The sequence below is a fragment of the Zea mays genome, chromosome 2 (genome assembly GCF_902167145.1).
Source record: "Zea mays cultivar B73 chromosome 2, Zm-B73-REFERENCE-NAM-5.0, whole genome shotgun sequence".
NCBI lineage: Eukaryota > Viridiplantae > Streptophyta > Magnoliopsida > Poales > Poaceae > Zea > Zea mays.
The window spans coordinates 177,796,245-177,807,407 of record NC_050097.1 but is presented as its reverse complement, the minus strand read 5'-3'; the positions used below and the strand labels follow the sequence as shown (position 1 = coordinate 177,807,407).

The following is an 11,163-nucleotide window of genomic DNA, read 5'->3' as shown; positions in this document are numbered from 1 at the left end:
CGGATCGGCCGGGTCGCCGCTCCGCGAAGCTAGCCGGCGGATCCGCGTGGACAACGACCTCTGCTGCTCGCCGCCCGGACCAATAGAAAGGAATCGCGGCCGAGGGCGGATCCACAACTACCTTCTCCGGCGGCGTTGCGGTCGCGCTAGAATCGACTCGAGCTCGCTCGACGGAGTATTCCGACCGCGCGCGCTTGTCTGGGAAGCTACCGGCCAAGGGGGAGGCGAGCGCCGTAGCGTGCCCATCCATTTAGCGGGAGAGAGAAGGAATCAGGAGGGGAGAGGAGGAGGAAGAGGAAAGCGGTGAAGGGGATAGGGGTGTACTGTAGCCCCTATATAGGCTACAGTAATAGGGGAGGGGGAGGGAAGCGTCGTCCGTTGAAGACAGTTTTAGGAGTTGTTGGAATATACCACGGTTGTGTCACATCGTCGGTTGTAGGGTATTGTGGGCCCTGGTGAGACGGCAGTTGGGCAAGACCAAACACGAGGTATGGTGGGCTCTAAGAACAAATTCAGTTTTTGGAAAATATTAGAAGTTGTTGAAGTATTGGAGGTCTCAATTCTCATGTATTAGCGCAAATATTTTTGAGAGTTACTGGAGATGCTCTAACACACCTATTTATTTGTGAGGCATGAAGAGAGATCTACCACAGATCTATTGTTCGGGTGTTCAAATACAAAATTATTGAAAGGTTGTTTTTTTGCTAAAAATTGAGGATGATACCGTTGTTTTAGAGTTTTTTAGGCACTCTTATATTTACTTCAAAATTTCCTCACGTTTTTTATTGATTGATACGCCGATACAGTTGTCTGTCTCGCCACAAATAGCAAAGTGAGGTAGTGTATAATATGGTTTGGTGCGGCCGCAAGCGAAGACATGCACCCCAACAATCTTAGCCGGCACCCCCGCCAAGAATGGCACGCCTCGCCGGCGTGGCAGTGGCCCTAGCAGCCATCGCCGCGGTGGTCGGCGCCCACGAGACGTACTACGCGTCCGTGGAGAACCGCCTCCCGGCGCTGGGCATGAAGCTGGCGTGCCACGCGATGGGCGGGTTCCTGACGGAGCTCAGCGTGGTGCCGCGCGGCCGCGTGCCCCACGGCAGGGCCGGGCGCCGCGTCGCCGAGCTGCTGGTGGAGCGCGGCCAGCACGGCTGGGTTCGCTGCAACTGGGCGTACGCGGGCAACTACGTGGCCGGGATCACGGTGCTGGACTCACGGTGGCCCGAGGCTGGGCGGTGCCAGGACCCCGCCGGCGAAGGCCTGTGCCGCGTCGTCTTCGAGAACGACGTCGTGCTCCTCAAGACGCCCGCCCGCGGCGTGCGCGTGCTCGGCGACCTGCCCATCAAGCGCTGTCGGCGACACTGGATGCTGTTCAGCACCGAGTGCACGTACCCCGACCACCGCTACCCCTACGCCGGTCGCCGGCTCGGGAGCGCCTTCGAATACTTCGCCGTCTGATTTACAGATTTAGTGCTCGCTTTTATGAGGGGTGCCAACCATTTGAGGAGCCAAATTTTGTAGATCTTTTTTTCCAAAGGGCTTCCAAAACGATACAAATTACAAAGACAAATATGAGTCATGACTCACGAAATTATCGGACGGACGACATAATTCTGCTTCTAGCGCATGAAACTGGGTTAAATTTTGCACTCACCAAATCAACCGCCTTCAACTTGAACCTATATCGGTGTTTAAGGTCACCAGCTAAGGCATTTAACGATCTAACTATGTTAGTGTTTTAAATCACCACCAAAAAACATTTAACGATTTATCTCATCAAGATGTAAATAACCAACTATAGCGACAACTAATAGCTAAACTGTACACTAAAAACTAGCTAATTCCTCTTCAACAGCAATAACCAGAGATAGCTGGAATTTAACAGCAACAATAGCGGTTGCTAACTTGCTATAGCCGAAATTTAGAGCTGTGATCTCTATACGTGAACTCTAAGCTCAGAGATTCCCAGAACTCTTAATTAACTTAAATCTGGTTGAGCTTTCTGTTCAAACCAAACCATTTTGAGCCAAGAGACCAAGACTTCATTTTCTTTAACATAAAATTGAGTGCTTTATTTAAATAAACTGAAAATAAAAGGTAAAGGAAAAGCAGGCAGAAGGATCCCTGCTACTTATCAAATGGTCCAGGAACGAAGGTGCTGCTGCGCGTAGTAGTTGGTTTTGCTACTTCCTCTGTATATATATTCACAAACTTTATGGTTTTCTAAAGCACATTAAGTTTACTTCCAGTGGAAGTTGCGCAAAATGCCTACGTATGAAAGAACTCGAGCAACATTTCATTTGAACAGGAAGCAACTGAATCAGGGCTATTGCGATTGTAGCCTTAGTTCAGGCCCAGTAACAACTTTGAGTCCTTGCGTATGAACAACATCGACATTCAATGGGCTACAAGTGTACTATGAAACAGTTTCACACGAAGCAGAAATCAGTGAGAATGAGAACTCTGTTCCACTGCACTTCTTCGTTCTGTAACTTGATAGACAATCACCATTTTGTGACATCCTATCTCTGTGAAGTATCTATGATCCCATGCAACTCGTTCTATTGACAACTTGTCATTCAGTTGAGGAATTGTTATGTGATCACCTTTAGAGCTTGTTAGTTTCCTCCCGAAACCAAGGGGTTGGAGAGAATTGAGGGGGGACTATTAAATCCCCCAACCCTCTTGGTTTGGGGAAGAACCGAACAAACGCTTATATGGACAGCAAATGTTTCTAACCATTATATTTGCCTTCATTTGTCACCACCCTTGCCTATATCCATAGACAGAAAAATGCACGTTAAACAAGAGAATCTGCTACTCCAGCACCATTGAAGGTATGAATCAATACCTGGTCAGTTTTCCGCTGGAAGACAGTGTGGACTTCTCTCCGGAGAATTTCAATTTCCGGAGCATACTCTCTTTGTTCCTCATGAGATGTCAACTCATCCAATTGCACCTTCAGTGCATTCAGGGAATCATCCAGGCCTGAAAACTTCTGAAGATCTGTAGCATCAGCTGACGTAAGGTGCAGCAGATTCCTAACAGCTAACAAAGCCTGCATGATGACCAAAACAAGTTTCATTAAGAAGACTAGCATTTCACACCTCATGGCAAAGGTAAAAAAAAATAGTATTCACATAGATGATATTTTGGAGTGTACCTTCTCCTGGAGGTCAAGGTCAGGCACTGCTGATATCATCTCAACTACTGATTATATGAAAAAGTGGTTGAGTAAGGATTGAGCTTGTGACTTCCCTGTATTTAGCTGAAAGTCAGCTATATATGCCAGTAAAGACACAACCTTTTTCTGAAGCCGAACACTAGTGTTTGTGGTTGACAATATGTGCTGCAAACAAACAACGCGTTGGTACATTTCAACCTCGCTTTTGCCTTGATGTTCAATATATGATTTCCTTTTTCTACCTGCAACATTGCATAACCATTTTCTGAAAGGAACAACTCCTGACCATGTTCGTTGTCCCTAATCAAAGAGGATATAGTGTACAATGCCTTTGCAGCTTCTGGTCCAGAACTGGAATAACCCATCTTCACTAATCTGTCCAAAGCTCCATATCCATTGATCTAGCCAAGTACAAAGAGTTGTGTAAATACTGATACCCCATTGAATGATGCATTGAAAGAATGGACAACTGTTTCTTGACTAAGCTGTAAGGATAGAAGTAGAACACAGAGGAATCACCATAGAAAATAGTTGGAGACCTGTTAAGCTGATAGTACCTGGTTTTGAACAAGAACATTGTCCTGACTGGCTTTGCCCAGCACCCATGCTGAAGTAGTTCTTATTCCTTCGTCTGCATTGCCAAGTTCCTGAATTAACGGAAGAAGCCCTCCAAGTTTGTCAAGGTATGAAAATAAATTGAGAAAATCATGTCACCATAAGAATCAAGTATAGGAAAAAGTATAATTCTTGGATTGCACAAACTGGCAAACATGACTATAAATGAACTGCTGATCTTTATGAGACAGAGAATGGAGACTTGAAAACACAGTGTTAACTTTCACAACAAACAACTATGCAACATGTACATGGGTCATCTTAATATGCACCCATTACAACAGGTAAATAATTAAGCTGACATACTCTCTCTTATGGACAAGGGTCAAAAGGGGGCATCTATTATCCAGTTACACATTCATGAATACATTGATTTGCTGAAAATGAGGTTTCAGGCATATGTTTATATTGACAAACAAATACATAATTTACCATTAGCATTGTCGATGGGCTCAACGAGAATTAAGAGCTCTTGCAGTGCACGTTGGCGGTCCTCCAGAGAGGAATTATTTAAGTCAGCAATAGCAATCTTTATCAACTCAGCATCTGATGGCGCCTTGAACTTCTCCATCAACTCCTGCAGGAAAATTATTTGGACGAAGGTAAGGCAATCACGTAAAGTTTTGCATTTTACATCATCCAAACGTTGGTCTGAGCTCTGAATATATCAACTTTTATGACCATCAGAAATAGGAGTTCTTGTTAAGGAAATTCAACTTAAAGCGAGCTCTAAAATTGGATGAAAATTTCCATGAGCTCTGCAGGAATCTCTTCACCTTAATCTCCATCTGTCTCTTGAGTAATTCCTCTGCCGATAGTTTCACCAATTCTGCAGCCTTTTCTCTCAACTTATCCGGATCAGAGTTCCCTGCATCAGCAGTTTTGGAGTCAATTTGCCCCCACTTCAATGACAATGTAGGCTAATATAAGCATTGTTGGCGCAATTTTTCGATATATAAATTGAACCAATTGTAAACATTTCGGGTTCAAGTCGGCAAATTCACCCAACAAATGAGGAAGGACCCGCAAAGTCCCAAGCCTATACCAATTGCCCACTGCAGCATGCTGTAGAGCGAGGCGAACTCGCGTCCCTCGTCCGCCGTCAGCAAACCCTCTCCTCCGCCGCCAGCGCGAGCTTCCGCCTCGGAGAGAATCTTCGCATCGTCCTTGCCCGTGGCCCACTGCCTCGGCTCCCCGCGCAACGTCGATATGTTCCTGAGTTCCTCCCCTTCTCCACTGCGGCACTGCAGCTGCCGTCGGCGAGAATCGCTGGAAGATCAAAAGCAGAACGGTGGCCAATATGGTGGAGAAAAACGTCAGGAGGTTGCATCGGCGAGATTGCTTGGCTCCCGTCATGGCCGCGATAGGGGATCGGAGTGAAGCGAAGGGGAGGCAACGCCACGCCACGTCGTGTGAGGAGCTGAGGAAGAGGAAAGGATCAGGTTCGAGCCGTCTATAATTTTTTCGTGTGGCTTTTGCATTTATATAGGTTTCGGTAACCTTAAGGGTTGATTTTGTGACAAGGAGGTTCCGGGAGGATTGAAGGGGATTAAAAGACAAAAAAAACTAATTTCTTTCTCAATCCCCTCCAATCCTCTCGGGATCCCGGGTCACCAAATCAACTCTAATTGAAATTTTTAAATGAATGGTTTTACGTACGGTTTCTATTTAGAATATTTACAATATTTAATTCATTATTAAACATAAATGGTTGTAGATTATAGTGGTTAGAATCTGCATATGAGAAGTGGGAGGATGACGGTTTAAACTCTAGCATTGCATTTATTTTTAGACTTTTATTTCGGATAGAACCGTGGCTTGATCTAGCAAAACATGATGTTTTTTTTTAATTACGAGGGCTTGTGGGTCGGGGAGGTGGAAGGATCACGAGTTGATTAAAACAAAATTAAAAAGGGTTTTAAAAAAGTTTATAACCGTGAGACCGTTAAGCTATATCTCTGACCATGTGTTTTAGTTAACCCAAATTCACCATATATTACCGTCTCTACGGGAATAAACTTTACTTCAGCCACACCACAACAATATATGCACTTAGGGCATGTTTGGTTTCCTACCTAAGACGCCACAATCTGCCTAACCTTAGGCGCTCGAATTGAAGAACTAAGGTTAGGCAGAAAAGTTTGGCACATTGTGGCGTCTTAGGCACCAAACCAAACAACCCCTTAGATATATCACAGACTAGACTCTACGGGCAAGCATGTGTTTTACGTCCATTCAACGCTGGATTAGTAATTTCTAATACACAGTTATTAGAAATTATCAATCCACCGTTGGGTACGTTAAAGCATGCATGCAGAGTCTGATTACATGGTAATCGATGTCCTTAGATATATAACATCTTAAAAATATAGACTAGGTCTATGCCCGTGCGTTGCTACGGGTGCATTAAAATGCATAACAATGTTAGTGTCAATGTGCCATTATATAGGAACTAATCCTTAGTAATACTGCACTCTTGTAATCGAAGTATCATCAGACCAATACAAGCGGGTAAACTCAATAGTCGCTCAAAGCGAAACAACAAATTTGCCGCAAACTGCCTACTGTTGGGCGCACTGCACCCTCTGCCCACCGCCTGGCACATCATCATCCTCGTCGTAGGCCTCCTGGTGCTGGTGCTGCTGCTGCCGCCTCCGCATCTCCTCTTCGATGTTCACGTCGTAGGGCATCGTCTCCTCGCACTCGTCCAGCTCCATGTCAGTGTGCTGTGATACTGGCTTGGGCGGGAGAACAGCCTCCAGGGCCTTGCACTGCTTCGGGCTCAACGAGTCCGGGAACTCCACCGAGAAGTGGATGTACAGCTTGCCCTTCATGAAGGGCCTCTGATACATGGGCATGCCTTCATCGTTGATTGCCTTGAAAGAATCTGCACAAATTTAAAATAATCAATGAGCATTGGCCAAATCACGAAGGCAGAATCATAATCATACGTCAGAATCACCAACCAGGCTTCACAACTTTGCTAGGGTTCGATTTGATCAGCAGCTGCCTGTTATCCAAGTGAGTCAAAACAAACTGGAAGCCACACAGCTTGACCATTATAGCATCAAACCAACCATCTATTATACAACAACAGTCAGGTCTAACAAGACTAAGACGATATCAATAAAATATAACTATATATAGACACGATAGTATAGCCAGAATCAAGGATTTTGGCATGATCAACGAGCTTTCTAATAATTAATTACTAATTATCCGACTAACCATGCCACATAGAGCGACAATTTCCATGCAACCAATATTCATAACAGTTTCCATGCAACATCTCCTTTCCCATACAAATTCCCTCCACTACCCCAACCCATTAAACCCATCTAAATCCACGCCGCCTCAGATCCAAACCACCGCTCCAAACCCACAAGCACCAGCACCTTATGAAATCGACACAGCCAAACCGTCTCAACATCGCCGCAAACCCGACAACCCGCCTACTAATCCCCGCCGCGGACAGGTCGGAGCCAGACGAAATGACCAGCTCATGCGCTCACCTTCTCCGGGTCGCCGCCCTTGTCGGGGTGGTTCTTGATGGCGGCCTTGCGGTAGGCCTTCTTGAGGTCATCCTGTGACGCGTCCTTGGAGACCCCTAGGATCTCGTAGTACCGGGTGTTGTCGCTCTTCTTCGGTGCGCGGCCGAACATCTCCGAAACCCTAGCCGATTGATGCTATAATGGAAGTTTGTGAGGAGAGAGAGTGGGGCAGGCGTGTGGAAGCCCTCCCTATTCCTTCAACCTGACGAGGGTTCCCCCGAAGCGTCGGGACGCCGCGGTGCGCGGCCTCCGCGACTGGCTCGGCAAGCAGCGGTTCGAGCTACAGCTCGTGGACCTCATCAAGCGCCCCATGGACCGGTATGCCGCCGGGGCGAGGGGCGGCTGAAAGGGAATTAGGCTTACACCTATTTTCCTAATTGATTTTGGTGGTTGAATTGTCCAACACAAATGATTGGACTAACTAGTTTGCTCTAGTCTATAAGTTATACAGGTGCCAAAAGTTCACACTTAGCCAATAAAAAGACCAAGAATTGGGTTCAACAAAGAGAGCAAGGGATAACCGAAGGCAGCCCTGGTCTGGCGCACCGGACTGTCCGGTGCACCAGGGGACTTCACGCTGAACTCTTCACCTTCGGGAAAATCCAGAGGCGCTCCGCTATAATTCACCGGACTGTCCGGTGTACACTGGACAGTGTCCGGTGCCCCTGAGGAGAGCGACTCTCGAACTCGCCAGCTTCGGGAATCCGCTCCGCTATAATTCATCGGACATGTCCGGTGTACACCGGACTGTCCGGTGAGCCAGCGGAGCAACGACTACTTCGCGCCAACGGTCACCTGCAGAAGCATTAAATGCGCGCCAGAGCGCGCAGAAGTCAGGCACGCGCGAAGTGGTGCACCGGACACTCTACAGTACATGTCCGGTGTGCCACCGGACATCCAGGCGGGCCCAGCAGTCAGAGCTCCAACGGTCGGAACCCAACGGCCTGGTGACGTGGCTGGCGCACCGGACACTGTCCGGTGTGCACTGTTCGGTGCACCATGCGACAGACAGCCTCCACCAAACGGCTAGTTTGGTGGTTGGGGCTATAAATACCCCAACCAACCCACATTCAAGACATCCAAGTTTTCCAACTTCCAACCACTTACAAGAGCTAGACATTCAATACAAGACACACCCAAGTGATCAAATCCTCTCCCAATTCCACAAAAGCGTTAGTGTTAAGTGAGAGTGATTTGTTGTGTTCTTTTGAGCTCTTGCGCTTGGATTGCTTTCTTCTTTCTCATTCTTTCTTGAGATCAATACTCACTTGTAACCAAGGCAAGAGACACCAATTGTGTGGTGGTCCTTGCGGGGAAGTTTTTGTTCCCGATTGATTTGAGAAGAGAAAGCTCACTCGGTCCGAGGGACCGTTTGAGAGAGGGAAGGGGTTGAAAAAGACCCGGCCTTTGTGGCCTCCTCAACGGGGAGTAGGTTTGCGAGAACCGAACCTCGGTAAAAAAAATCTGCGTGTCTCACTGTTTATTCACTTGTGATTTGTTTTGCATCCTCTCTCGCGGACTCGATTATATTTCTAACGCTAACCCGGCTTGTAGTTGTGATTAACTTTGTAAATTTCTGTTTCGCCCTATTCACCCCTCCTCTAGGCGACTTTCAATTGGTATCAAAGCCTAGTGCTTCATTAGAGCCTAACCGCTCGAAGTGATGTCGGGAGATCACGCCAAGAAGGAGATGGAGACCGGCGACAAGCCCGCTACAAGCCACGGGAAAGCTTCATCGGGAGAGTCTCGCAACAAAGGGAAGGGGAAGGAGAAGAAACTCTCTTCCCACAAGTCGCATCAGAGTGGGGACAAGAAAAAGAAGATGAGGAAGGTGGTCTACTACGAGACCGACACCTCATCGCCATCTACCTCCAGCTCCGACGCGCCCTCTGTAACTTCTAAGCGCCATGAGCGCAAGAAGTTTAGTAAGATCCCCTTACACTACCCTCGTACTTCTAGATATACTCCATTACTTTCCGTTCCATTAGGCAAACCGCCAACCTTTGACGGTGAAGATTATGCTAGGTGGAGTGATTTAATGAAATTTCATCTAACCTCACTCCACAAAAGTATATGGAATGCTGTTGAGTTTGGAGCACAGGTACCATCCGTAGGGGATGAGGATTATGACGAGGACGAAGTGGCCCAAATCGAGCACTTCAACTCCCAAGCCACAACCATACTCCTCGCCTCTCTAAGTAGGGAGGAGTACAACAAGGTGCAAGGATTAAAGAGCGCCAAGGAAGTTTGGGACGTGCTCAAGACCGCGCACGAGGGTGATGAACTAACCAAGATCACCAAGCGGGAAATGATCGAGGGGGAGCTCGGTCGCTTCCATCTTCGCCAAGGGGAGGAGCCACAAGACATGTACAACCGGCTCAAAACCTTGGTGAATCAAGTGCGCAACCTCGGGAGCAAGAAATGGGATGACCACGAGGTGGTTAAGGTTATTCTAAGATCTCTTATTTTCCTTAACCCTACTCAAGTACAATTAATTCGTGGCAATCCAAGATGTACACTAATGACTCCCGATGAAGTAATTGGGAATTTTGTGAGCTTTGAGTTCATGATCAAGGGCTCACGGAAGATCAACGAGCTTGACGGTCCCTCCACGTCCGAAGCTCAACCGGTCGCATTCAAAGCGACGGAGGAGAAGAAGGAGGAGTCTACACCGAGTAGAACACCCATCGACGCCTCCAAGCTCGACAACGAGGAAATGGCGCTTGTCATCAAAAGCTTCCGCCAAATCCTCAAGCAAAGGAGGGGGAAAGATTACAAGCCCCGCTCCAAGAAGGTTTGCTACAAGTGTGGTAAGCCCGGTCACTTTATAGCAAAATGTCCTATTTCTAGTGACAGTGACAGGGGCGACGACAAGAAGGGGAGAAGAAAGGAGAAGAAGAGGTACTACAAGAAGAAGGGCGGCGATGCCCATGTTTGCCGCGAGTGGGACTCCGACGAAAGCTCTAGCGACTCCTCCGACGACGAGGACGCCGCCAACATCGCCGTCACCAAGGGACTTCTCTTCCCCAACATCCGCCACAAGTGTCTCATGGCAAAGGACGGCAAAAAGAAGGTTAAATCTAAATCCTCCACTAGATATGAGTCCTCTAGTGATGATAATGCTAGTGATGAGGAAGATAATTTGCGTACTCTTTTTGCTAACCTCAACATGCAACAAAAGGAAAAACTAAATGAACTAATTAGTGCTATCCATGAAAAGGATGATCTCTTGGACTCCCAAGAGGACTTCCTTATTAAAGAAAACAAAAAGCATGTTAAGGTTAAGAATGCTTACGCTCTAGAAGTAGAAAAATGTGAAAAACTATCTAGTGAGCTAAGCACATGCCATGAGACTATAGACAACCTTAGAAATGAGAATGTTAATTTGTTAGCTAAAGTTGATTCAAATGTTTGTAATGTTTCAATTCCCAATCTTAGAAATGATAATGATGATTTGCTTGCTAAGATTGAAGAATTGAACATTTCTCTTGCTAGCCTTAGAGATGAAAATGAAAAATTGCTTGCTAAGGCTAAAGAACTAGATGATTGCAATGTTACAATTTCCGACCTTAGAAGTAAAAATGATATATTGCATGCTAAGGTTGTAGAATTAAAATCTTGCAAACCCACTACATCTACTGTTGAACATACTTCCATTTGTACTAGATGTAGAGACATTAATGTTGATGCTATTCATGATCACATGGCTTTAATTAAACAACAAAATGATCACATAGCTCAACTTAATGCTAAAATCAATGAGCATGACTTAGAAAATAAAAAATTTAAATTTGCTAGAAGCATGCTCTATAG

General features: G+C 46.4%; 3 protein-coding genes across 16 annotated transcripts; 1 reads left to right on the top strand and 2 right to left on the bottom strand.

The window, feature by feature from the left end:
* Positions 1–901: 901 nt before the first annotated feature.
* On the top strand, positions 902–1,622 carry LOC103647348 (uncharacterized). Its single transcript, XM_008671889.4, has one exon. It carries the CDS (start codon positions 916–918, stop codon positions 1,456–1,458), a length of 543 nt encoding a protein of 180 aa, XP_008670111.1. The 5' UTR covers positions 902–915; the 3' UTR covers positions 1,459–1,622.
* A 653-nt stretch (positions 1,623–2,275) lies between these two features.
* On the bottom strand, positions 2,276–5,270 carry LOC103647347 (hsp70 nucleotide exchange factor FES1). 14 transcript variants are annotated; one of them, XM_020548480.1, is made up of 9 exons: positions 4,804–5,242; positions 4,576–4,667; positions 4,232–4,376; positions 3,742–3,851; positions 3,427–3,585; positions 3,305–3,349; positions 3,164–3,210; positions 2,852–3,058; positions 2,276–2,773 (listed from the first exon to the last, which is right to left on the bottom strand). In XM_020548480.1, exons 1-7 carry the CDS (start codon positions 5,153–5,155, stop codon positions 3,208–3,210), a joined length of 906 nt encoding a protein of 301 aa, XP_020404069.1. In that variant the 5' UTR covers positions 5,156–5,242; the 3' UTR covers positions 2,276–2,773; positions 2,852–3,058; positions 3,164–3,207. The 14 variants fall into 14 exon arrangements, 13 of the variants coding, with proteins under 13 accessions (XP_020404069.1, XP_020404070.1, XP_035821293.1 ...); XM_020548481.1 differs by having other exon boundaries at positions 3,305–3,426; positions 3,514–3,585; positions 3,742–3,831; XM_035965400.1 differs by having other exon boundaries at positions 3,164–3,426; positions 3,514–3,585; positions 3,742–3,831; positions 4,845–5,270.
* A 1,090-nt stretch (positions 5,271–6,360) lies between these two features.
* Positions 6,361–7,461, bottom strand: LOC103649110 (dnaJ protein homolog). Its single transcript, XM_020549064.1, has 3 exons — positions 7,312–7,461; positions 6,766–6,835; positions 6,361–6,686 (listed from the first exon to the last, which is right to left on the bottom strand). The coding sequence occupies exons 1-3, from the start codon at positions 7,459–7,461 to the stop codon at positions 6,361–6,363; spliced, it is 546 nt and encodes a 181-aa protein (XP_020404653.1).
* Between the last annotated feature and the right edge of the window lie 3,702 nt (positions 7,462–11,163).